The sequence below is a fragment of the Lissotriton vulgaris genome, chromosome 1_1, assembly GCF_964263255.1.
Source record: "Lissotriton vulgaris chromosome 1_1, aLisVul1.2, whole genome shotgun sequence".
Classification (NCBI taxonomy): Eukaryota; Metazoa; Chordata; class Amphibia; order Caudata; family Salamandridae; genus Lissotriton; species Lissotriton vulgaris.
In genome coordinates, this window is record NC_141685.1 from 1830022685 (window position 1) to 1830049420 (window position 26736).

General features: G+C 44.7%; 1 protein-coding gene across 2 annotated transcripts in view; it reads left to right on the forward strand.

Annotated features, from left to right (window-relative positions):
* Positions 1-26378, forward strand: part of SOCS2 (suppressor of cytokine signaling 2) — a 231683-nt gene extending 205305 nt beyond the window's left edge. For both annotated transcript variants that reach the window (XM_086919290.1, XM_086919294.1), the window contains one exon: positions 24491-26378. In XM_086919290.1, the coding sequence (XP_086775416.1) occupies positions 24491-24948 (458 nt within the window). In that variant the 3' untranslated portion in view covers positions 24949-26378. The remainder of the gene's footprint in view (positions 1-24490) is intronic.
* Positions 26379-26736: the final 358 nt, after the last annotated feature.

The following is a 26736-nucleotide window of genomic DNA, read 5'->3' on the forward strand; positions in this document are numbered from 1 at the left end:
ATTTGCGATTTCTAAATTTTTAAGGAATCGCTATTTAGAAATTGCAAAATGGTATGTATGTACAAAATCGCTATTTTTTTGCGATTTCCAATCATTCCTTATTTGCGAAATCGCAATTTGCGAATTCGCAAATAAGGAATAATTTCCCATTCATTTCTATGGGCCAGGAGGCAATTCGCAATTTGCTAATCGCAATTTGAGAATTATTCCAAGGGTGCAGGGGTGTCTCAAGGACACCCTGCTGCACCCCTGAAAATTACGTGTGTGCATATGGCGCACATACATGCCCAATGGGCATGTATGTGCGTCATATGCCACCCTCATAAATGCACAATTGTGCATATTTACAAGAAATCGCAAATTACCACCAACTACAAGTTGGTGGTAATTTGCGATTTCTAAACCTGAATTCGCAATTTTGAAATGCTTCATACATAGCATTTAAGGAATCGCATAATTGCAATTCCTTAAATGCTTAAGCAAAATAAGGAATCCCAATTTTTTGCGATTCCTTATTTTGCTATTTTTTAATACATTTCAAAAGTGCAAATTTCGGCCTTAACGAATCGCAAAAGGCTTGATACATATGGCCCTTAGTCCTATAGACCATCAGGCCAAAGGCCCTATCTGATACTCCACACCTCCTCAAGGTCTGGTGGTAGGCTGTCTGATACATCATGTAGAACAGCAGGATGTTATTGGCATATAGAGAGAATACGTGCATGTGCCCCATAATATCCTATCCCAGCTGCACCCCGTCACACCTAATAAGGTTAGCTAGTTGCACCGTGGCCAGTGCAAACAACAGTGGGGTTAATAGACCCCCATATCCGGACCCCCTTTTCATCTGCCATGAGTCTGCAACCGACTTTCCTACTTTGACTCAGACCATTGGATTTGCTAACAGTAGTCATATCTATTCTTGAAGCTCCGTACTTCAAGACCCTTAAACAGGTACCCCCAGTCGAGCATATCAAATTAGTTCTTTATATTTATGGAAGCCAACACTGCTTTTGGAAGCTCGGCTGGTGTACCTTCCATCACATGAAAAAGTCTGTGAATGTTGGGTAAAGTGCTCCTCACGAGGATGAACCCACTTTGGTTTGGAAATATCAGATTCCGGAGCAGTCTTTGTATTCTATTTATTATAATTTTTCCAAATATATTGCAGTCTAAGATTAGCATCGACAGTGGTCGATATGAGGAGCAATTGAGGGGGTCACAGCCCTCCTTCCGGAGAAATACAATATCCACTTCTCGCATCACTGGGGAAAGTGCACCTCTTTCTCTGGTTGGATCCATCCTGATGAAATACTTTGATAAGTGGGCTTGGTTTATTTTCAAGGAACTCTGATGGCTGTCACTTTCAGGTGTATCATATGGCTCACATATGTGTAGCTACTTTTATGTCTTCCAACAAGATCAATCTTTCCATATCAATTCCTTGGTCAAAGGTTAACTTTTGTGAGCTTGCGTTGTTTATATATGCTTCTATACATAAGGGTTCTTATTTCTAACAGGTTAATGCGCAGCTGTTTGTGCCATGAGACAAATGCCTCATTTATGTCAGTTTGGGTATATACAAGGTGTCATTGGCATGCTTGGTAGTGGTAATAGTATTGTGTTACATGTCTGTGTAAACCAATTTTGCGAGTAGCGTGCCTGCTTTATTGCTTCTCTATACCTTTGGGTTAGTAATAATGTTGCAGTCCCAGTCTAATGCATAGGTTATATTGCGCCCCTTCTTATGTGTTAGTTCCTGTCTTTTTGTTTAGGATCCCAAAGCTTCATTTTCTAATTGTTTTAATTCTGTTCTACCCTGTGTAGTTGGTCATGCAATATAGCCACAGTACAATAAGAAGTCTTGGTGCACTTCCCACTGATGTTGACCTTGAAGGTCTTCCACTCTATTCGAGCATCTCTGGTAGAGTATGTTATCTCTTCTGTGATTGTGTTTCCATACAATGTATATTCCAGGGCTGGTTGCAACCACCTGACAGGATTCCTTTCTGCATTTATACCACACTACCAGCAGTTGTCTGTGGTCTGACAGTATTTTGGTGAGGTATTCCATTCTGGGAATCAACCCCCGAAGATGCGGTGTTGTGAAAAATATGTTGTAAGAAATGAAAATTATTTAGGTGATGTCTCTTCAGATTTTTGCACTTCCTGCTTTTCTAGCTTTAGGACTGGTTGCACTGTATGCCTCCTAGCCAGCAGTAACATTCCCATGCTCCTCCTTCAAACATGATTTAATTGGTTTATTCCTAATTGGCACATTTAACTTGACTATAAGTCTCTGTTATATGGTGTAGAAAGTGCGCACTGGGTCTGGAAGTGAAATGCCGCATGTGCACTGCAGCACTTATTGTGCCAACCACTATAATGGCAGGGCAAACATGACTTCACGCCTACCCTGGATTGCCTGACTATTGCAGTTTTAAAATCTGCAGTATGACTTGTCAAAACAACCTTGTTTGATGGGAGAAATATTTCCTTAAAGATAGTATTAAGTCCAATATGTATGTCTTGTAGCCCACAAGACATGGCGCATGATATTTTAAAGTAGGTTCTGTAGTACTTTAAAGCTAACATGGCCTTACAGTTATTATCAATAGGTATTTTCACCGTAAGACGCTCCAGCTGCCCCTCCCATAGACAATATGGGGAAGCAAATTACATATCAAGTGCCTAGATTAATGGTAAAGGTGTATTTTTAATATATGGCATGGAAAAGTAACTTTCAGAAAGTAACTTATTCCCTGACTGAAGCTCCTGGAGACTAATCTGCATCAGCTGTCCAGCAGTAGCCCAATGAGTGATTAGCCCTGATGAGGTGTGAAAACGTAATTTACTTAAAAAGGAGCCTCCTCTGTCACAAGCAAATGTTTGGCAACACCTGTAAAGTCCCCATTTTTGCCCTTAAGTTCGGCATGCACCAAAACCAGGTGGGGTAAGCTGCCCCCAGAACTAGTTTGAAGCGACAACAGAGAAAGGGACTGCGCATTACTCTGGCCACACCCTTTGTTGGGTACACAGACTCTGCACATGAGGAGAAGGTTTTCTCCCTCTTGGATTTTAAGAGTGAGGGACCTTTGGGATTGTTACCAGCCCAACTTAACCAGGCCTCTGCTGGTGGCCTGGAGAGAGGCTTGACCCCAACCCCAAGGTGTTGTTCCTGAGTACCCGGGAGTCTTGGCTGTGTCTAACTGAACTTCTCCTACCACCCCTGAAAGCCTGTGACTTGGAACATTTTGGAACTTCCAGAACTCCGGAGGACCGGGACAAGCCTCCCCAGCCAATCCGACCAAGGCGTGTCCTAGTTGGGCTAAGAAGTCAGGGTTATCCTGCTCATAGCTTCCTCATAGCAGACGATCTGGTTCAGGAGATCCTCAGTGAAAAGGTAACCCCCTCTCATGGAACTCAGTGTGGCATACAGATGCAGCCCTGCCCCACTGGAGGTTTTTGATCTCTAGCTTTTCCCGCCAAAACCACAGGCTTCAGGGGGACCATGCCCAACGTCTTTCTGACTTTGTGAATAATTCCTCTGATTCAGCCTGCTGCTTTGGCCCGCTGAAGGCTTCCCTTCAATATTTCTCTGTAGTAGGGACCCCCTTTGCCAGGGTGGGGATGCACATTGTTTTACCCCTTGATTCCTAAACCAGCCCTAGAGAACAGGTGTTCATGTTGATGGACTATGCCATCCAGTACCCTGAGGCCATACCCCTCAGGACGATGACTGCACTGGTGGTAGTCAGGACACTGATGGGATTATTTATCAGAGCAGTTCCCCAAGGAGGTTGTGTCTTACTAGAGAACACACTTCATGTCAGCATACTTGAAATCCATGCACAAATTCTCCATGCGCTGTCATCCCAAAACCATTGGTCTTGTTGAAAGATTCAACAAGACCCTGAAAGGCCTGATAATGGAGCTCCCTGAGCTCTTGAATTGTAAGTAGGATGTCTAATTACCATGCCTCGTGTTTCCCTAAATAGAGGTGCCACAAAAGGCAAATGGCTTCCAGAAAAAAGACTAAGTCCCAAGGTAAAGCCTCTAACCAGTCAAACTTGGTGTATCCGACCTGTGCTCCAGTGGCAGTTCGCCCATAGGGGCGCAGGGGAGTCGACCCTCTAACGAATGGCCCAGATGTACTTCATCTCTAATTACTTACTGTCATGATGTTACACTTTGCAGGAAAACGATTGCAGGTTTTCGAAATAAAGTGCAACATCATGCCCGCACAAAAGGGGGCTCAGCTGTCTGTTTCCAACTGGTCATGTGTCAGGCGGAGGCATCTTCAGCCCACTTTGCACATTCACAGTACATAGCAGACATGAAGCACTTGCCTCGGGCAGTGCAGCATGTATGCTAATGAGGGCTTGTTACTCTTTATCCCGATATCCTATCAAATGGCAGGATAGAGAAGGACGGCTCGCATCCAGCCCTATTCTGCCATCTGATATGATACCTGCGTTCCAGGCCAGGAAAAGCAAATAGCTTCCACTTGTTTAAAGATTAAACTGCCGTAATTAGTGGGAGGCAAAAACATGGAGAAAGAACCACAGTTCAAATGCGATCCCCGAGGTAAAATAACTTATATTTGAGCACATGCATGATTGTGATTGTGGGGAGTATTTGCATATGGCCAGGTCTGAACTGGGGTGGCAGAGTGGGCTAAAGAACGGTGATGGATTAAACCCAAATCTTTTGACTGGGTGTGAGTGTTTGATTGATTCAGATGCTCCATCCATCACCACCCCCTTTTGTACTGCTTTTGGCCGCCATAAGTGTGGCAGGGTATGCTCAGCCGTGAGTCCCTTGCTCACTTTGCCACTGAATTCAAGCAAGCCGGGTTGAAGACGGCTGGAATGCCAGAAACCGGTCCTCGGAAGCTTGTTTCCGGTCCAGGGAAGACATGGCTTGGCAGTTCGGGCTGGACTGTTCTCATGAGGCACAGGGTCAGACTGATTTGCATATGGCCATGTCTGAACTGGGGTGGCAGAGTGGGCTAAAGAACGGTGATGGATTAAACCCAGATCTTTTGATTGGGTGTGAGTGTTTGATTGATTCAGACGCTCCGTCCATCACCACCCCCTTTTGTACCGCTTTTGGCCACCATAAGTGTGGCAGGGTATGCTCAGACGTGAGTCCCTTGCTCACTTTGCCACTGGATTCAAGCAATCCGGGCTGAAAACGGCTGGAATGCCAGAAACCGGTCCTCGGAAGCTTGTTTCCGGTCCAGGGAAGACATGGCTTGGCAGTTCTGGCTGGACTTTTCCCATGAGGCACAGGGTCAGACTGTCAAGGTTAGCGGCAGATAAACAACACAAGAGCAGAAAACACAAGCCACTAACCTTTAGGGGTCTAGCCAGCAGGGACCACGGAGAGAAGATAGTCTTCCCTATACCCGATAACACTGACCCTCTCCGGTGGAGGTATACACCGGAGACAGGTAGTCCTCCAGGTAAAGGGAAGGGGAGTTGCGCCGGGAAGGTTGTTGTGAAGGCACCCCTCAAGATCTGGTCTATGGCACAGGAGGACTTCAAGGCACAACAATGTCTGCAAAGACAAGAACACGGGTTAGTAGTGCTCTGAGGATAAGGGATACAAGCAAACATAGGCAATTATCAACATGGGATTCACTTACGGATGATAACCGCTTGATTTGTCCCCAAAGTCGGGAAATGACGAGGACTCGGATTCAAGCTGGAAACGGGTTCTGTTTAAGTCACAGTTAGCTACACAAACGGTGTAGAAAGGTGATTTCCTCTTCGAGTAGTTATAGTCACTATCGAACAGGATATCGTTTGGAAGAGAGAGGTGATGTGAGATATACCAGACAATACTCATTGGCATCAAATACCTACTCTAGAAAGCACGGCCGTGCTAAATAATAAGGAGACCAGATCTCTACTTACGAAAATATCCAAAGTATATCGGCGTCCAAAGCGGGAAAGAAAGCGTCCGCGCACCCTTTGCTCTCGGCGTCCAAAGCGGGAAGGCAAGCGTCCGCGCACCCTTTGCTCTCGGCGTCCAAAGCGGGAAGGCAAGCGTCCGCGCATACACAGGTCTAAGAAGGCTAGGTCCATACACGATCAGGTAACCGGAAGGATTGACAAGCAACTTGGAATTGTGACGGAAGTGTTTTTATACTCTCTCCGGGGGCGGAGACTGTTTCGTCTCGCCCTGGAGCTTTCTGGGAGATGTAGTGCTGCCGCGGTATTTCCTCACTCGAGCCTTCCAGCTCGTCACGATCACGACAGAACCCCCTCTCGAGGATCGCCGACCCGGCGGTCGACCCGGTTTTCCAGGATACAGCTGATGAAATTGCGAGATCAAGTCAGGGCAGTGCAAATTCTGCTCTGGTTCCCATGTTCTCTCCTCTACCCCAAATCCCTTCCAGCTCACCAGATACTGCACTCTACCCCTATGGATCCGGGAATCCAACAATTCTTCCACCTCATACTCCTCCAGACCTTCTACCAATACTGGAGCAGGATGGACGGGCAATCTAGTTTCCAGATGACAAGGTAGGAGTAGTGAGACGTGAAACACTGGATGTATTCTCCAGTTCTGGGGAATGGAAAGCTTTAAGGCCACAGGGTTGATAACCTCCTCAACACTATAGGGACCTATATATCTAGGTTTGAGTTTGTTAATTCCCCGGAGATGAATGTTTTTTGTGGAAAGCCATACCTTATCCCCCACCTTGTAGACCGGTTCAGGAGTGCGTTTCTTGTCGGCATACCGCTTCTGCGTCGCTTGAGCTTCAGCCAAGTGATGTTTTGCGTCAATTTGAATGGCCTGGAGATGAGCATGATGTTCCTGGATACTGGGTAGATTGGTCGTAACAGGCCATTCGAAGGGGAGAATGTTCGGATGGTACCCAAGCAGACAGAAAAAGGGAGAACATCCCAGTGTAGTGTGGTCAGAGTTATTGTAGGTGAATTCAGCTAACCACAAGAGGGTAACCCAATCCGTTGAGTTCTGCAATGTAAAACAACGTAGGTATTGTTCGAGGGTGTGGTTGAGCCTCTCTGTCTTGCCATCTGTCTGAGGGTGGTAACTTGTGGAGAGTCTTGCGTCTATGGCCAAGGAATCGCAAAGGGCCTTCCAAAAACGTGAAGTAAACTGAGACCCTCTGTCGGTGATGAATACTCTGGGGATGCCATGGGCTCGGATGAGGTGCTGCAAGATAATCATGGCTAGTTCGGCTGATGTAGGCAGACCCTCCAGCGGTACAAAGTGTCCCATTTTAGTCAAGTGATCTACTATCACCAGTACCGTAGTTTTTCCCTGACATAAAGGCATCTCAACTATAAAATCCATTGAGACCGTATGCCAGGGTGCAGGAGGAATGGGAATGGAACGTAACAGCCCGAAGGTTTGTTGTGTTTTGCTTTTCCTTGAGTGCATACTGAACAGTTCCGTATGTATTTTTTAACATCGTTTCGTAAGGTCGGCCACCAGAATGAACGTTCTATGGTAGCTATAGTTTTATACACTCCCCAATGTCCCCCCAACACAGAGTCATGTGCCCAATTCAGCACCTGCATTTGCAGCCCAGGGTCCGGCACATATAAGGCATGTCGGTAGTACAGGAGGTCGTCTTTTTGTGTTCTCATTTGAGGATCTTCCATTAACCAAGCCTGGACATCGATCTCTGTTACTGCTACTCTGGTATCCTCGAGGAAATCACTGGATGTGAGCAAGGCGATGGTGTTTTCAGGGAAGGATTTCTCAGGAAGGATGGTTGTTGGTTCCACAGGAATGTCTGAAAGGGGTTCTTGCGTGTCTTGATTCCTTGAGAGGGCATCGGCTTTTCCGTTTTGCGGGCCTGGCCGATATTTGATGATGAAATCATAGTCTGAGAAGAAGAGAGTCCATCTCAACTGCCTGGGGGTCAGTGCTTTTGCGGTCTTTAAGAACAGTAAGTTCCGATGGTCCGTGTAGATCTCGATGGTATGGCGTGCCCCCAACAGGTAATGTCTCCATTCCTCACACCCTCTCTTAATTGCCAGCAACTCTTTGTCCGTGATCGAATAGTTGATTTCGCTTGGACTTAGTTTTTTGGAGTAGAATGCCACTGGATGGATTTGTCCCGTTTCCGGGTGGCGTTGCGAAAGTACCCCTCCCAATGCGTACTGCGAAGCATCTGTTTCTAAGATGAAAGGAAGTTGTGCATCTGGATGTCGCAAGATAGGAGCCTTGGTGAAGCTATCCTTTAGAATGCAGAAAGAGTTTTCTGCCTCCTCTCCCCACTTGAAGGGAACGTTTTTCTTTAACAGATGGGAAATGGGGTGGATGATTTTAGAAAAGTCTTTGATAAAACGCCGGTAATAATTGGCAAAACCAAGGAAGCTTTGCACCGATTTCACGTCTTGAGGAGTTTTCCAGCTTGTGATGGCTTCCACCTTTCCACTCTCCATCTGAAACCCATTGGCGTTTATCACATACCCCAAAAATGAAACTTCTGTGGCATGGAAGAGGCATTTTTCTAGTTTTGCAAACAGCTGATGTTGGTGTAGACGACTCAACACTTCTTTGACATGGCGTTCGTGTTCCTGGAGAGTACTGGAGTATACCAGGATATCGTCTATGTATACCATGCATATGGTATCCAGTAGACCCCTGAGCACCTCGTCCATAAAGAATTGGAAGGCTGCAGGAGCGTTGCATAACCCGAAGGGCATTACATTGTACTCAAATAGGCCGAACTTCGTACGGAACGCGGTCTTCCATTCATCCCCCTTTTTCACTCTCACCAGATGGTAGGCCCCTCTCAGATCTAATTTGGTGAAGTATCGAGCTCCCTTTATTTGGTCCATCATTACAGGAATCAGAGGAAGGGGATATCTATTTTTCACCGTGATGTTGTTCAAGGCTCTGTAGTCGATACAGGGACGTAATTCTGCACAGTCTTTCTTCGGGATGAAGAAGAGGGGAGACGAAGCAGGGGAAGTGGAATGACTGATGAATCCCGTAGCAAGATTCTCCTCAATGTAGTTCTGTAAATAGAGGTTCTCATGTTCCGTCAGGGCATACACCCTGCTACAAGGAATAGAGGCACCGGGGAGGAGTTCGATGCAACAATCATATACCCTGTGCGGGGGCAACCCGGTGGCTTTTTGTTTGTCGAACAGAGAACGATATTCTTCATATATCTCTGGTAGATTTGACGTACTTCCGAGAGGTGTTTCTGAGCATGCCACTGCCAAGTGTCTAAGACAGGGTCGTTCTTCATGGTCTTCTTCTTCGACAGGGTTATAGCAATGTTCCATGCAATAGGGGGAGTTTAAGGTGACGGTACGAGCTGACCAACACACTACTGGATCATGTAACGTAAGCCAGGGCATGCCTAGGATCATACGAAACTGAGGAGCGGCTATCAAATCGAATTGTATAAACTCCATATGTTCTCCGTGCTGCATTCTCAAAGGGAGCGTATGTTTAACCACCGGCCCGGAAGACAAAATGGATCCATCCACGGCTTTTACTTGTTCAGGTTCTGTCTTTTCTTCCCATGGTAGCCCCAGGGAATTGGCGTAGTCAATATCCATGTAGTTTCCTGTGGCCCCCGAATCCAACAATGCATCCATCCGAGTGTAGTTATCTCGGGTAGTCCACAGAGAGATAGGCAAATTCATGTGTGCCACAGCAGGCATCATCGTATTGGCGAGTAAGTTGGAGATCCTTGTTGGTTGTTGGTCCATCCCAGAGATCTCATTCGGGGTTGGACGTTCTAGTTTTCCGCCGTCTCACGGGATCCAAGGGCTGCAGTAGTTTTTTGTCCTTGGGTTTTGTCCGTAAGTGGGGTCCGAGCACGACATTCACGTACAAAATGCCCCCCTTTCCCACAGTACATACAGAGTTTCATCTTTCTCCGTCGCTCTCTTTCCTCAGACGTCAGAGGACCTCGAATACCCCCAATCTGCATGGGTTCCACGTTATCAGAGCTTTTGGTGTGATCTTCGGAGGGGAGCTTGAATCTTGGATACCATCCGCGTCCATCACCTCTGTTTCGATCTCCTTTCCTCTCCAGGAGCCGATGGTCCAATTGTACGGTGAGGTCGATGAGTTCCTCGCATGTAGCGGGTAATTGGACTACCTGTGACAGGACATCTTTCAGTTCGCTCCGAAGGCCCTGGTAGAACAACGAGGTCCTTTTTTCTTGAGGCCAGTCAGTTTCGGCTAAGAGGCGATTAAATGAGGTGATGTACGCCAGTAAATCTTGCGACCCTTGTCGCAACGTTAGGAGTTCCTTATCTAACGACAACATATGTGTCTTGCGATCGAAGAGTTTCCTTAAGGCTGTACAAAAGTCTGGGAATCGATGTAGAACGGGATCGTTCCTTTCCATCAACGGAATAGTCCAGCTCGCCGCATTCCCTCCCATATAAGACATCATAAATGCGGTTTTTGCAGCATCATCTTGAAATACGGCAGGTTTGCATAAGAAGTGGAGACGACACTGGTTTAAAAAGGTCTCAAACTTCTTAGGATCTCCGTAAAACCTCTCTGGGGCAGCCAAAGGTATTCCTGTATTCTGGATGACGTGCACTGTAGGAGTGTGGTCTGTGGAGGATGTAGGTACGGCATGGGGATTAAAGAACCCCCCCCCTGAAGCTATTGGGGTCGATGGCTGAGGTAGGGTTTGTCCCGGAGGAGGAAGCGTCGCTTCTCTAATATAGGACCCACCCCCGGGGTTTCTGCGGGACATACCAGCGACTTCTCTACGCATAGTATTCATGTCTTTTCTGAGCTCTTGATTTTCCACTCGGGAAGCATGTACTTCTTGTTGGAGTACACTAAATCCCTCAAGCAACGAGGTCAAGGCAGCATTAGTATCCATGGCCCAGGCTGGTCTCTTTCCTTGGGCTTGTCAATCTGTCAAGGTTAGCGGCAGATAAACAACACAAGAGCAGAAAACACAAGCCACTAACCTTTAGGGGTCTAGCCAGCAGGGACCACGGAGAGAAGATAGTCTTCCCTATACCCGATAACACTGACCCTCTCCGGTGGAGGTATACACCGGAGACAGGTAGTCCTCCAGGTAAAGGGAAGGGGAGTTGCGCCGGGAAGGTTGTTGTGAAGGCACCCCTCAAGATCTGGTCTATGGCACAGGAGGACTTCAAGGCACAACAATGTCTGCAAAGACAAGAACACGGGTTAGTAGTGCTCTGAGGATAAGGGATACAAGCAAACATAGGCAATTATCAACATGGGATTCACTTACGGATGATAACCGCTTGATTTGTCCCCAAAGTCGGGAAATGACGAGGACTCGGATTCAAGCTGGAAACGGGTTCTGTTTAAGTCACAGTTAGCTACACAAACGGTGTAGAAAGGTGATTTCCTCTTCGAGTAGTTATAGTCACTATCGAACAGGATATCGTTTGGAAGAGAGAGGTGATGTGAGATATACCAGACAATACTCATTGGCATCAAATACCTACTCTAGAAAGCACGGCCGTGCTAAATAATAAGGAGACCAGATCTCTACTTACGAAAATATCCAAAGTATATCGGCGTCCAAAGCGGGAAAGAAAGCGTCCGCGCACCCTTTGCTCTCGGCGTCCAAAGCGGGAAGGCAAGCGTCCGCGCACCCTTTGCTCTCGGCGTCCAAAGCGGGAAGGCAAGCGTCCGCGCATACACAGGTCTAAGAAGGCTAGGTCCATACACGATCAGGTAACCGGAAGGATTGACAAGCAACTTGGAATTGTGACGGAAGTGTTTTTATACTCTCTCCGGGGGCGGAGACTGTTTCGTCTCGCCCTGGAGCTTTCTGGGAGATGTAGTGCTGCCGCGGTATTTCCTCACTCGAGCCTTCCAGCTCGTCACGATCACGACACAGACTGATTTGCATATGGCCATGTCTGAACTGGGGTGGCAGAGTGGGCTAAAGAACCCCCCTTTTGTACCTCTCTATTTATAGCCGGCATGTGACGACACGCGCCAGCGCTAGTGTGATGCCTCAGAGCGCGTGTAGACTGCAACGCTACCCCGCCGGAGAACATTACATTTCTTTCAACCTTTATTAAACAATAAACAAAACATTGTACGTGTAGATCTGTTACCAGTCACTGTCCGCTGCGAGTACTTGGTTCATCACACCATGAACCCTGCTAGGCGGGAGCCGGATTGCTTCTCAAGCCTTATTTGGAATGTTCTCCCAGTGAGGATGGTAGGGACGGGGCAACTTCCTGCGATACCCATCCCTCTGGAGATCTCGCTGGCTCTGTCTGGAGTTCCGAACAGCAATAGGGTGCCTCAGTCAGATCCGTCTAGATCTTCCATGGGGATCGTCCCTTGGTCACCATCCATTTCTTCCTCCCCTGGCTGTTGACTTGATCTTGCATCCGTATTGTCCAATATCGGCTGGTCAGGAGTTCTGGCATGCACCTTTTTGAAGAAAGTTATGTTGCATGTGAGTTCTTCGGTTCCTCTCTGTGCTGTTATCATCATGCCGGTTCGACGGATCACTGTCCATGGCCGTTGTTCAAATGGAAGCTGGAATTTGCTTCCTGGGTACCTGTCCTTGACATAGACCCTGTACCTTCCATGAATGGTCGACGCTTTTGCTCGTTGGTCGACGCTTGCTTGGTCATTGGCACTGGTCCTGTTGGCTAGGACCTTTGCTGAGTCAATCTGAGACGGTGTCAAGTTTGGGTGATGAGGGATGGTGTCTCGCACCACTCGGCCCATGCTTGCTGGCCCCGGATCCGCCTCAGTCGTGAGGTGGGGGGTGTAACGACCGGATTTTTGGACCAGATAGAATCAGCTCACCAAGACACCACCAACCCAGCCAAAACGTAACCACCTCCCTCCTCAGGACTTACTTACCATGGTACCTGGGTACCTACCTGGGGATGGGGAATTAGCAAAATACAAGTTTAGATCATCTAAAACACCACCAAATCCATAGGGATTACTAGAAACAATCACCAATTGCTACGGAATTCCATATTCTACACCACACTCATACCTTATAGTCTCGCGGCAACTTAGGCCCAGACTATGCTACCCTCCTACTGACAGTGAAGGGGGCAGTTCTGATTACTTACCATTACACACTGACCACAATCAGTGCTCACACAAGCCACAATCCTGTGGGTATATACACCGTATCCTCCCGGTGCTCTCTCTCTCTCTATCTCAAGCCACAATCCTGTGGGTATACACCGTGTCCTCCCGGTGCTCTAACTCTCTCTCTCGGTGCTCTAACTCTCTCTGTCAAGCCACAATCCTGTGGGTATACACACCGTGTCCTCCCGGTGCTCTCACTAACGCTGCTACACAACGGCGATCACTGTCCTATTGATACCTTTAACTCTCTCTCTCTCTGTTGGGAAGTTTCACTATATACTACTGGAAATATACAGTTTGATCCTTTCACACAAGAATGGCCAAATTACGGTATGCAGAGGTTATTCTCTGATTTAAGTGCTCCCTGCTCCCTTGCTCAGTTACCACTTACCCGGACGGGAAACGCATCTAACTAGAAGAAAGGTTAATTTTATCATACAAATAACAGTTACACAATGGTTCACTAAGAACTGGGGTCCCTTTATTACACAATAACAAATTATAACAACAATATAATACTGCAATATAACATATAGACTGAAAAGCAAAGGAAAGAATTAGAATGTGTGTGCACGCTAATAAGAAAGGGTCGACGTCAGCTTATGAGTATGATGTCTGGACTCAGTTGGCATCTGGGTTCCCTTCTTGTCTGTGCCTTGGCTCATCTTAGGACCACCCCTGCAGTCACGGATACACGTCTGTACCGCTATGCTCTGTCTCCTCTGCTCCCCTCCAAGTCACTGGAAACTCCCTCTTGTTCTCTGTTTTGTCTGTCTCACTCTCGTCGTTATGCACTACTCCTCTCTCCTCTCGATCATGGACTATCTTCACCTTCCGACTTCGATCTTATAAATCAGTTACTGCCGCTCTAGTATTTGTTTGCTCTGCTAACTTCCTCACTCTGAATGCTCTGATCTTAGTATCAAAGCTCACCAGCTGCTCCAACTAAAATAACTTCAATCTTTCTGAGAGAGTATCAGCTTTCGGTCTTTTCGGACTTCAAAATGGCGACGGTCTGTTTTAAGTTGATTAACTGCAATAATGCTAACGACTAGCTGCCGTCTACTAACTGACTGAATGACCTCTCCTCCTCTCTGTACTTTCGCTAATATAGAACCTTGTTCATGCATGGAAATTTCCAGCCAGTAACCTGCCGCCCACCAAATTCTTGTACCACCCCGTGCCAGGACACGTTCTCAGGCGGTCAGCCTGATGTTACGTCTTCATCACGAAGAAAAATACAGTCTTTCGATAAGGGCCAGCCCGAGCCGGTTCTCTCCAAGCGAACAACACCTTATAACTAAAACATTACATTTGACCTAAAAGCGTCTCAAGCAGCTGAGGCAGAAAGAAAGATGGAGTCTCTCCTGTTCGAGGTCTACAAGGCCCGAAGTAAGCATAACTCTATCAGGAATATACTAGTAACCTTACAAAAGGATGGAATAATACTAATACTGAGGAATCTATCCCCTAACATAAGCGTATAGGCCCTAGAATAGAGAAAATAATAGGGAATTATGTCAAGCATCTTGTAAATAGGCCAGGTCTAAGGCTCTAATCCATCTATTAGAATGATAGTAGGCTAAAGTCACCTTCACTCAAAAAGGGGAACAAAAACCCGGGCAGAACAGGAGGTCAAACGGTATTCTCTCAGGAAATGTGGAGCTATATAAACCGAAATTAACATAACATAACAATTAACATAACATATGGCTCTCTCTAGGGGCGCTCCGTCAGTATGCGCAATATGTATCACCTTGTTGAGAGTGCGCATGAATCTCTCTGCTTCCCCATTTGTTTGGGGCCAGCGCAGGGTCACTTTTCGGTGTTGAATGCCCAGGCCTTGAGATAGTCTGCAAATTCTTGCCCCTGGAAAGGTGGACCGTTATCTGTTCTCACCACCTTGAAGATTCCATGATTTGCAATGGTTTTCTCTATTTCGGTAATCACCTCCGTGGCTGTCTGACTACCTACGATTTCAATCTCGGGGTACTTTGTGTAGTCATTGATAATCACAAGGGTGTAGTGCCCATCCAGGAGATGCCCAAAGTCAACACTAACGCACTCCCATGGCCTTAGGGGGTTGTCTTCAGTGATGACAGGGTGAGGACAATCCGGTGGGCCTGATACCTAGCACCATGAGCACGTTCTGACTGTCTGCTCGACCATTGGGTCCATCCCAGGGAACCACACCTTGGTTATCAGCCGACTCTTCATTTTTACTGTACCTTGGTGTCCTCTGTGCGTGAGGTCCACGTCTTGTTGAGCAAGGCTTGATGGGATCACCAGTCACAGACCTCTGAGTAGACAGCCGCTGCTGTCGACCGAAAGTTCGTCCTTGATCCGCACAATTGACTCCAGGATGGTCTTCACTTGTGGCTTCCGTTGGATCATAATGGACTGAATGGGGTGCCAGTCGTTTGCTTGAACTGCGACAATGGCCAGTTGCAGGCATTCATCATTCCGGGTCGCCTCCACAATAGCTTCAAGGCTCATCGGAAGTGGTCGGGATCTTTCCGCTACGAGTCGGACGTATTCTCAGTGTCCTCGGCATCCTCTTCTTCTGCTTTAGTTGCAGCCCTCAGATATCTCGCTAGGTAGTCTGCAGGGTTGGATGAGCCTGGCTTGTATTCCACTCGGTAGTCATACCCCTTCAGTTGAAGGATCCATTTTTCAATCCTCAGGGGTGGCTTGGATGCCGACCCTTGAAACAGGGGGATGTGGGGCTTGTGGTCGGTGGAGACTGTGAATGGATGGCCATACACTTAAATATGGAAGTGCCGGCAGGCCCAATGGATAGCAATTGGTGCTCGTTCTATCTGCGAGTATCACTGTTCCTTGTCTGTCAGGGAGCGGCTCGCGTATGCAATCGGGACCCCCTCCCCATTGCTTTGTAACTGCGTGAGCACGGCTCCTAGCCCATAGGGACTGGCGTCAACTGCGACATTGGTGGGCCGGGCCGGGTCAAAGTACGACAGTGTGGTGTCTGCTGACAGGGCTGCTTTGGTGTCCTTAAACGCTTGTTCCTGGTTAGGGCCCCACTGCCATGTGGTGGTGGACTTCGTCAGTTCCCTGAGGTGCTTTGTGAGGTTAGATAAGTCCGGGACAAACCGCTCACAGAAGTTTACCATCCCTAGGAAACTCCTTACTTCTGAGATGTTGGAGGGTGCTGGACGTCCCACACCTTGTCGGGGTCAGGGGCCACTCCTTTGTCAGAAAATGTATAGCCAAAGAAGCTGATCTTGTTCTTTAAGAACTGGCACTTTTCTTTGTGCAGGGTAAATCCAGACTCTTTGATCCTTTGGAGAACACTGCGAAGTCAACGGTGGTGGTCCTCCATTGATGATGTGTATATCAACAGGTCGTCACTTACGTTCAAAACCCCTGGGAGCCCGCAGAGGACTGGAACACCTCCGCAGCACTCAAGATCCCGAAATTGAGACGTCGGTATCTCTGGAGGCCGACGTGTGTAGAGAAAGTAGTGATGTATCGAGAGTCCGGGTGTTATGGCAGTTGGTGATAGCCGGACCATAGGTCCATCTTCGAAAACCACACTGCGCCGTTCAGTTCCCCCTAGGATGTTGTTGAGTGTAGGGGTTAGGTGGCGTTCCCTTTTTACAGCAGCATTTGGGAGGTGCATGTCGATGCAGGTGCTACCTGCCCTGGCTGTCTTGGTTTCCGTGCCACTACAATCGGGGATACCCATGGGGTGGGTCCACTGACCTTCTCTATAATCCCTTGCTTCTCCAGTGCTTCCAGCTCTTCTTCGACCTTCTTTCGCAGGTGGAACGCAATGCGCCTGTGCCTCAGTGCCACCGGTTGGACTGACGGGTCCATGTGGAAGGAGACTTCTTTCCCTTTCAGGCATCCAATGCCCTTGTAGACGTCTTCAAACTCTTCCATGAAGGCCTCTAGTTCCTCCTTTTGTACCGCCAATGCAAAGGAGATCAGTTTCAGCTCTTCCTCTGTCTGTCCGCTTATCAGCATTCCACTTCCTTCTTTGGTCACATACACTGGGGATCTTGAGGTCCTGGTGCCAAAGCTCCATTTTGAAATATCCTAGGAGTGGGATGGGTGTCTTCTATCTGTAGGCAAATACCCTGATCTTTGCTTTGCATAAAGGTGGGCGTGGACTTAGTAGGTCGTATACATTGCCAGCCATCAGTTCGATCGAGGCCCCTGTGTCCATGGTGGCTCTCACATCCTGGTGGTGGATCTTGAGTCTGCACCTTGGAAGTCATTGTCTCTTCCATCGTGGTTGGTCTACCACAAATACATAATGAACCGAGTAGTCTCCCGTTTCATCGTCCATGTCTTCACTATCTTAAGCCACTGTCTGTGCTGCTTCTTTCTGGGTTTTTAATGACCGGCTTATGCTGCAAAATGGTTCATCCCCCCGCAAGCTGTGCACCGCTTCCCTCTCGCCGGGCAGTCCTGCATGCGATGGAGCGTGCCTCCACAGTAGCCACATTCCTTCTTCTTGTCTTTCCGTCTTTTCCCTGGGTTTTGGCGTGATTTATGCCTCGCCACGTTTGCCTTCTCCACCACGTTGACTTGTTCCGTCTTAATGGGTCAGTGGAGGGCAGCCTCCATATGGGATGCTCTGGCCTGCAACAGTTCTTTTGACCGGCCTAGGGTGAGGATGTCAGCTAAGGATTTGCCTGACTCCTGAAGGATGTTCACTCTGAGCTTGTACGAGTAGCGTCACTGTATTATTTGACCTCGGATCTCCTCTTGTTCATCTTGAAATCCACATGTGCTGGCCAGTTCTTTCAAATGCCCATGGAACGTTTCCAATGACTCTTCCGCTTCCTGCTTGGCCTGGCGAAAGATGAACCTTTCGTAGTCCCTGTTCACCATCGGCTCAAAGTGCGCATTTAGGGTGTTGAGCAGCTTCACATACCTTTTGGGTGTGGCCTCCGCTAGTGTTTAGTAAGTGCAGTGTATGTTCAAGCCCCCTAGATGGAGGAGTAGGGCTTTGCACCTGTCCAGAGCTATACCTGCCCCTTCAAAATAGATCTGGAGACAGTCGGTCCAGTCCCTCCATCGCGGGGCGAGGGATGAGGGGGCGCCGTCCACCACAAAGGGCTCAATGGCTCGGATGGATGCCATCCTGACGCAGACACGGTCACATCTCGAGGCACATGCACTGCCTTCCTCCTGGGCATGGTGGCAGACGCCTGGCCGAGAGTGACGGTGGCACAGTCGGGTTCCTCCTTTGTGTCCTGTGGGTGCTTGGCCTAACTGTGATACCCACTTCTCCTTGGGTGCTGGGGTACTCATGTGCATGGGCTCTGACAGAGGGGGGTCAAGAGAAGGCTCTTCGTCCACTCAGGCACTCCCACATGGCTGCCCAGATCAAAGGCTTAAACTCCTCCAGGAATCGAGCACACTAATTGCATCACTTGGGGCTCATTACCGCCTCGTTGCCTGTATGATATGTGCCGCGCGCATGTAGATAATTAGCGCGGCGGTCGCAATTAACGAGGGATACTGTGTATTTGGTCAACCGCGTGGTCCCGACTGCTGGAGCCTGGCCACGCCTCTTTATTTATAGCCAGTGCGTTATGACAATCACCAGCGCTAAAGTGATGCCTCAGAGCACGGGTAGAATGCAACGCTACCCCGCCGGAGAACATTACAGGGAGCAGGCTGGGACTTCCGAAGAACTGAGGGAGGAAAGAACCCTAAAAAGTAATGTTTAAAAAAATGCATACATGAGAAAACCTACGAGCCAGGTTGTTGATATTATCGTGATATCAATTAATTCACAAGTTACCTGACTTTTGTTTTTGTTTTCAAAAACGTTGTGATCATTGTGGTGCATGAATAATTTGTGTGAGTGAGTTTGCCTGTAGGAGCGTCCATATGAGTATGCTTGAGCATGACTGCTTGTCTGTAGAAGTATATAGGCGCACATGTCTGCGTGTGAGTTCACTTATTTGAGCGTGTGCCTGAGGTGAGTGTGTGTATGAGTTAATCAGCATTTCACCCTCAAGGAAACATCTTTCCTCTGTGCAATCTAGAATTAGCATATAGTATTTCTCTCACGAAGTGGAAGTGGTAACTTTGTATAGCTCCGTTTTCGACTGCACTCTCTGATTGCTGTTGCATTTCATTACACCTGCAGGACAGCAGTTCAAAGCCTGAGAAAAGCACGTAAAGACAATTTGGAAGGGACCTAATGCCGTTTCACTACTTGCTAGGGACATGTGGGACCTTGGGCTGCGCAGGAACTCAAAATGGATGTGAATGGCGTGTATGGAGGATGAAAGGTGCCCAAGCAGGAGTCGGCACATGCCTCCCTACAGGGACTAGCATTGCGAGATGTGAAGTGGAAACATTTCCCATGCAAGGGAAAACAAGTACAATTGATATAGTTAATTGGTGGCAGTCTGTAATTTTAGAATGGAAATCTTTCCAATGTATAGATGGATAATGTTAATGTAGCCTCTTGCTTTAATGTATTATTTTTAAGTGACAGCAAATGGTGTTAAATTACACCTTGGAGATGAGGCAACTTGAAAACCTTCGTTTTTCATTTAAATAACTTAATACTTGTTCTTTTTAAGCAAACACTCTAGTAGTGACTAATTCTAATATCTGTGAATTACTGCAATGTCTACATGGCCCTGGACGTAGTAACGGTAGTTGTATTTGCAATAGTATCATATGTATTTTGATATTAAAAATGCTTGTATCCGTTTTCTGCAATCTAATTGTAATTTCCTGTTTGCGCAGCAGGCTTTAACATGTTATTCTTGTCCCTTTGTAAAGTTCCCTGGCGGCACTGTGCTTTTTGCACAGTGCACATCTTCATATTAAAATAAAATTAGTACCAAATTAGAAACACACAGGAATAATTTTTGGAATAATTCCAAACTCTGATAGGGCTGAAAGCCTTCAAGCTCCCAAAATCAGTGCAATGCATCTGAGCACTGCTACTGGGCAATTTAATGGATGGTCTGGGGGGGCTCGTCAGGGTTTACAACTTTGATGGTAAATATGCGCCTCACCACTTTTCAAATCCACCATCCGCCACTGATGTTGATAACCCGAAACATCACCACTTGTTCTGCTTCTAACTATTTTAACATGTTACCTTCCCTCAGACAAGGAATTTTGATTCTTTAGGATACATGACTTGGATAGCAGACAGTCAACTGTTACTGTTTGGGGGTACTTTTTGATTGGATATGTATATAATCTATTTTTGTTTGTCTGTATGGATACTGTTAGCATCTGTTCTTTGTGTCCTGATCAAATGGAAATTATGACAGTAGGTTGTGTGAATAGGATATGCACGTAACCATAATAATATATATTAATACATTTTTGCATTAATACGTTCCAGGTGTACATTTTTACAGGCTACAACAGCGATTTGTAACCAATGGTCCAGGGATACCTGGGGGTCCGTGAAGGCCACTCAGGGGCTTCGCAACTGCTTAGGAAATTAAATACTACTAAAAGATTTTTACAGTTTATTTAAACAAAGAAGGAACATTGAAAATTGAACATTTTAAAATGTTTTGTAAATGTGAAGGAATTTGAAATTGACCGATAAAAATTGAGTTGATACCCTCATATTGTTTTGTGGGAGCAGTGCAAGTGTATCAAACAGAATATAATATGGAAGGTGGGTGGCATCAGTTGCATTAAGAAAAGCTCCAACCTTCGCACTGACATTACAATTTGATATTTTTCTATATCTGTTTGTGAGTTAAATAAAATAGTTCCTCATGTGTGTATTTGTTTGATGAATGCTGTGTCTGTATTTTTGTGTATTTTTCTGCGATTAAAATAATTGAAATAACTTTAGATGGGGTCCCTGACTTTTAGTAATCACTCAGGGGGGGTTTCAAGATTCAAATAATGAATCTGAGGGGGTTTACTGGAATCCAGTATTGATTAAGTGGGGGTCAGAGACGTTAAAAGGTTAAGAACCATTGACCCACAAGATGTTCCAAAGTAGGGTGGTAGTTTCACCCACGCAGATTGTTTTCTAAAATAAGAGGAAACTGATAGTAAATGTATCATTTGGCAGTTCTATAATATATACACTGTCTTACCCATTTGTCTGGTTTTTGGATTTTCCCAAATTGTTAACAATAACAAGCATGGCAATGTGGTATGATAAGCTAGAGAAATGTCACAAGTAAGAGACAATAAATGAAAATAATGATGTGAGATGCATTTATGCAATGCATTTAACCAACCTTTCACTTCTATCGAATATATCAACATTCCTAGAAATATAATGATGTCACTGTGCAATACATTATAGTTGAGCTTAACTGTGCTGAAGGTAGGTACGAAACATAGGAAGTCCAAAATAAATGAGCCCACTCCTCAGAGTTGTTGAATTTTTAAAATCTTTAATGGTTGTTTTCCATGCCATCAAAAAGTATGATATTAGCTGCGAGTATACAGTCCCCTCTTCAAACATTTTTCTGGTTTTAGCATCTTTAGAATGATTTAGGACTGGCCATCAGAGCAAGTGCTTCATAACGGAGAGAGTGTGTGGGTTGCAAAGATCTGTTTTTCTTGTAAGATGCTCTGGTGGTTAGTCTTCATTTCCTCATCCATGCAAAAGATTACAGATGTAGCAGTTATATTTTTAGCGTTCCATGGTGGAATTGCCAGCGCATTAGTCAATCTTTTGTATTCAGTAAACCTGCAAATTGTCACTTCCTTCAGATAGTCACAATGATGCTAGGGATTTTCATCCACATTTTCCCACAGATCTCACAAACTTTGACTTTCAGCATACAGTTCTTAGGCACATCCCAGACAGAGTAATTATACCACTTTGGAGTATGTGAACGAGGACATTAGCAGGTATGTTCCTTTTCATGTAATGGCTGCATTGTATGAAAGTTGAAGTCCTACTAATTCCACAATCAGGCACTGGGCTACATCCCCCTCCAGATAGCAGTTGCTTTGGGACTTTTATGTATATATTGGCATTCGGGGCATGGGACCTCTGTGTTCTTTATTGTACAGTAATTGTAACGCTGCGGTTATTTAATTTAGATTCCATGTTCTTATTACTTGTTTTCCTAAAATGTGCTTCTCTTGTTTTGAATGAATGGAGATTTATAAAACGTTATGGAATAAGCCGAATAGGTTTGGGCAAGTTATTTACTTAGCAGAAAGATAAGGGAAAGTGCAGCATTTATGGTGGGACAAACCAGAAAACAATTGGAGAAAGAGCAAAATTACTTACTGGAATCTGTTTCTGAAAGCAAGATGCAAAAAATACAGGACTTGAAATCTAAATACAATTGTAAACAATACAAAGGGATTTGAACTGAATGTGTTCAATAACAGGAACACAGTACAGCTCTTGAAGATGTTTAGAAATTCTTTCACAGCTTGGAAGACCTAGGCATGGGATGCAAGATTTTGAATGAGCTATATACGTTGATGTACTTTGGGAGATCATAGAAGACCATATTGCTAGTGTCAATTTTTGAATAGACTAAATATTGAAAATTGTTTTCGTAGAAGAGAGAGGTAGGAGAGGAAGAATTTAAATGGAGAATAGATAGCACGAGGCTGTTAATTTGGTTATTTGAACTGAAAATGACATCTGAGAATAAAAGATAATGCCCAAGCTGCGGACCGAAACAACTGGGTCTTGAGTGCGGGGATGTGCGGCGGGTGGGGGGTTTGGGGGTGAGGCTGTGAGGTTAAAAGTGAAAGTCATGCTTCCTGATCAATTGAGCTAATGGAGTCATGTGGAAATTGAACATTGTAGGGCAATGATCTCTGTAGATGATCTGAAGAAAACCCTAGGTGACAGGGAGGAACTTAAAACAGAAAGGTGGAAGATGAGCGGCCTGTGCATGGATGGAAAGGAAGAAAGTCTTTGCCAAGCACTGTTGCTCAACCCAAACTTCCGCATTCTTTTAGTGTGGATAGTGTGGGACACTTGTCAAAAGCTCCAGTTGAGGAGGACGAAAAGTTAATGAAAGGTGGATGTCGCTGAGTACAGCAAATGGAGATAAATAGGCCGAAAGGTGAAAAATTAATCACAGGGTCAGTATTGGGCTTTTTAAATGAGTCAAGGCCCTTTTTCTCGAAAAAATTGAGTTGCCCTAGGAGACTGTGATATTACATGTTTGCAAAGGAGGTGCTATGTTTAGATCTGATGCAGATGGAAAAATGCTGGGAGGACAACGAATCTAAGGGAAATGATTTGATCAGAAAGTTATAAAGAAGAGTGAATGAATAAATGCTTTACTTAGCAAATTTGTCAGTACTGAGAAGTTCGGTTTCTTTGTAGGTTGTTTTTCAGGCATTTCATTCTGGGTGGGTCGGTCCAGTAAGCATGCTTTTAGCATGACTTATTTTCTGTACTTCAGGCAGTATATCTGTGAGGTAGTAATCCAGATGTCACTGCGTGAAGCAAGACTTTTTGCTTTTTTTGATTGCTATGTTTGTCTAGATAAGGAGGGTTTCATTTATGGTGTGGATGGCTGAGCCCATGCCATCCAAATTTTCAGATTAACCACTGACAGTGTACATGAGATCCAATTTAGATTCATTATATGTAATTGCATTTCATCAGAAAATCTTGAAAGTATTTTGAAATCGGGTGCTACCTGTCTAAATGAATGTATGTGATCATGCCGTGTGGGCAATGGTGTATGTTGCCTTCACCACCAACTTTCATGTTTATTTGACGTAATGTTCACTTTCCGAATTTGATTTGATGTTTTTATGTCCCAGGCCATATTTAACTTGTCATTAATCACATTTTGCTAGATTCACCCTAGTGCTCTTTAGATAAGTATATCCAGTGGAAATATAAAATGGGAAATGTACTGGTTACATACAATTTAGATTGAAACTTTTAAACACTACTAGACACCAATACCAATTTCCACCATTTATCTAGACATGTGTAGCACTTTTACAGATGTCCGAAATTTCCAAGCCAGTCACTTGATCCAGTGGAAAGCACCTGTAACTTGTGGCTTGAAATTTTCACGAGGGGCTTTAAATGCACAGTTTACATGTAGATGATGTTTTAGTGCAGAAAACATATCAACGGTCAACAAAAATTTTAGTTAATGAAATGAACCAGTAGTAATAATTCAAAAAAAAAACATAAACTACTTTTAAATTGCTAAGTAATATAACAGATTAGGAAGCATCAAATAAATGTCCAGAAACGGAAGGAAAATGCAATACATGATAATTCCCAAGAGTTAAAGAACAACTGTCACAGTTGTCTGCATTTCATAGTCTCAAATCGTACCCAGTGTTTGAAGATGACCTTATAAAATATCATTTTTGTGAACGTTTGTTTGACTCTACTCCATCTGTAACGTGGTTATATTATTTTAATGAGAGTCCATATTTGTTCTTCTTCCCCACTTTTATTCAATAGGATGGTACTGGGGCAATATGACTGTTGCGGAAGCCAAAGAGCGTTTACAGGATGCTCCGGAAGGGACCTTCTTATTGAGAGATAGCTCTCATGAAGAGTATCTTCTTACAATATCTGTTAAAACATCAGCAGGACCAACCAATCTGCGAATAGAATACAAGGAAGGCAAATTTCGATTGGATTCTGTGATCTGCATCCGTTCCAGACTCAAACAGTTTGACAGCGTCGTTCAATTAGTTGAATATTATTTTGGTGTGTCAGAAAATAACCGAATGGAATTTGAAAATCTTTCAAACAGAACAGTGCATCTATGGTTGACCAAGCCTCTTTATATTTCTAGTCCAACTCTGCAACATTTATGCAGGATAACTGTCAACAAATGTACTCAAAAGATCTGCGAACTGCCTTTACCTGTGAGGTTGAAAGATTACTTGGCAGAATACCGATACCAGGTGTAGGCATCGGTTTCACGTTTCTGGCATGTAATAGAATAGCTCTGAATGCTGGTATTTAAAGTAGATTAAAAAAATCTTGAACGTTCAGTAGTCCAAATATGTAAAAAGCTATAAGCAAGTGTCACTTCATTTCAAAGAGAATGACTTTGGGCCCTTTTTTGTGGGTCAAGGTCAAGAATATTTGGTTGATTTTATAAAATGTTAAAGCGTTATCTATTTTTCTTTGTATGTATTGTGTACATATTCACGTGCCTAAAGTTGCTTTACAGTTTTTTGTTGAAAAACCTACATAAACCCTCAAGAAAATACCGGGATTATTACTTAACCCTACATATATACTGGTTACCCATTTTTAATTGTCATTTCAGTTACAAAGCACAATAAAAATGCACAGTATTCAACTATGAAATGAATTGTTTTGGAAGAGGGAATCTGCATTGAATATAGTCATGCAAACTGATATAAACTCTTAGTCCTTTATTAAGAGAACAACATATTCCAGTTTTCGATAGTTTTTTATCATATAAATAGCAATGATTTATTTGTGCTATTGTGTGCCTGATTCACAAAGCAGTTTGCAAACGTAAGTTCAACTACACTGTCTTCAAATGACTTGCTTCATAAGTGCGAATTCAGTGTTTGTATTTACAGAATCTGAATTTACACTCGTAAGTCCATTCACTCACTCAAAATATTATATCAGCGTGGTATAATATTCTGTGGGAGTAAAGTATGGGAGTTGCCATGCTAATTTGGGGATACCTGACGAAGTCTGTGCAGACCCACAAAGCTTTGAGTTAGTGGGTATTCACCTACATTTTATTTTCTCAGCCCATTTACCTTTCAGGAAATAACCTGAGATTTACATCTGATACTGGAAGTAGTAGACATGTTTCCATTACATCTGATACTGGAAGTAGTAGACCTGTTTCCAGGATGGCAGTGGGCAAATAACAATCTCAAAATTGGTGAACGTTCAAAGGAAGGTGTTTCTGTATAGGGACACATATTTTCCCTGTAAAAAGGCCAAAATGATAATTTTCGAAATGCAAAATAGTGCACTCTGTACAATTATGCTTGTTTAAATAGTCTACTTGTGTGTACTCCTATAAACCAACTGTGAACACTTGGTTTTCTTTGAGAAATGCAAAAACTCATAATTCTATCAGAAATGTTCTCCGTGAATCAAGAGGTATACATTTGAGAGTTTCTTTGTGAATCGGGCCCTTTGTGTTTGTTTTATAAATTACAACAAGTGAAGTTGACGAAAAACCCTGTGTCACCTACTACAGTTGTTCCGATTCTTTGTGTTTTTTCTACAGTGTAGAACAAAAAAGACAGTAATTTTGTAAAACCAGGCGATAATCGTTAATTTAAAAATGTGTGTTTACAGCCACGACTTCAAGTTGTCAATAAAAGATGAACAGCCCAAAGTTGTTGTTTCACAATCTCAGTATATAATTTTGAGGTACATAAAGGAAAACAACTGTTAACCTCTACAGTTAATCCAATTAATAACATATTCGTTTCTGAAGTCTACTATGTAATATCAAGCGAAAGGTTGCAAATTTAAATAGGCACATAAACCAACGACGGTGTACTAAAACTTTAAAATTGTTGACTGAAGTATGTTACACCAAAACGACCATGATAATCTGCCTTTGAAGTTGTATTTGAGGAGTGCAGTTATGGACGAGCTATCATACGCCCTTGTAATGTTTCCCTAGAAGTGAATGGTTGTGATTCATTGTTTTGTTATTTACATATGACAAGGAGATAGCAGCACTCGAG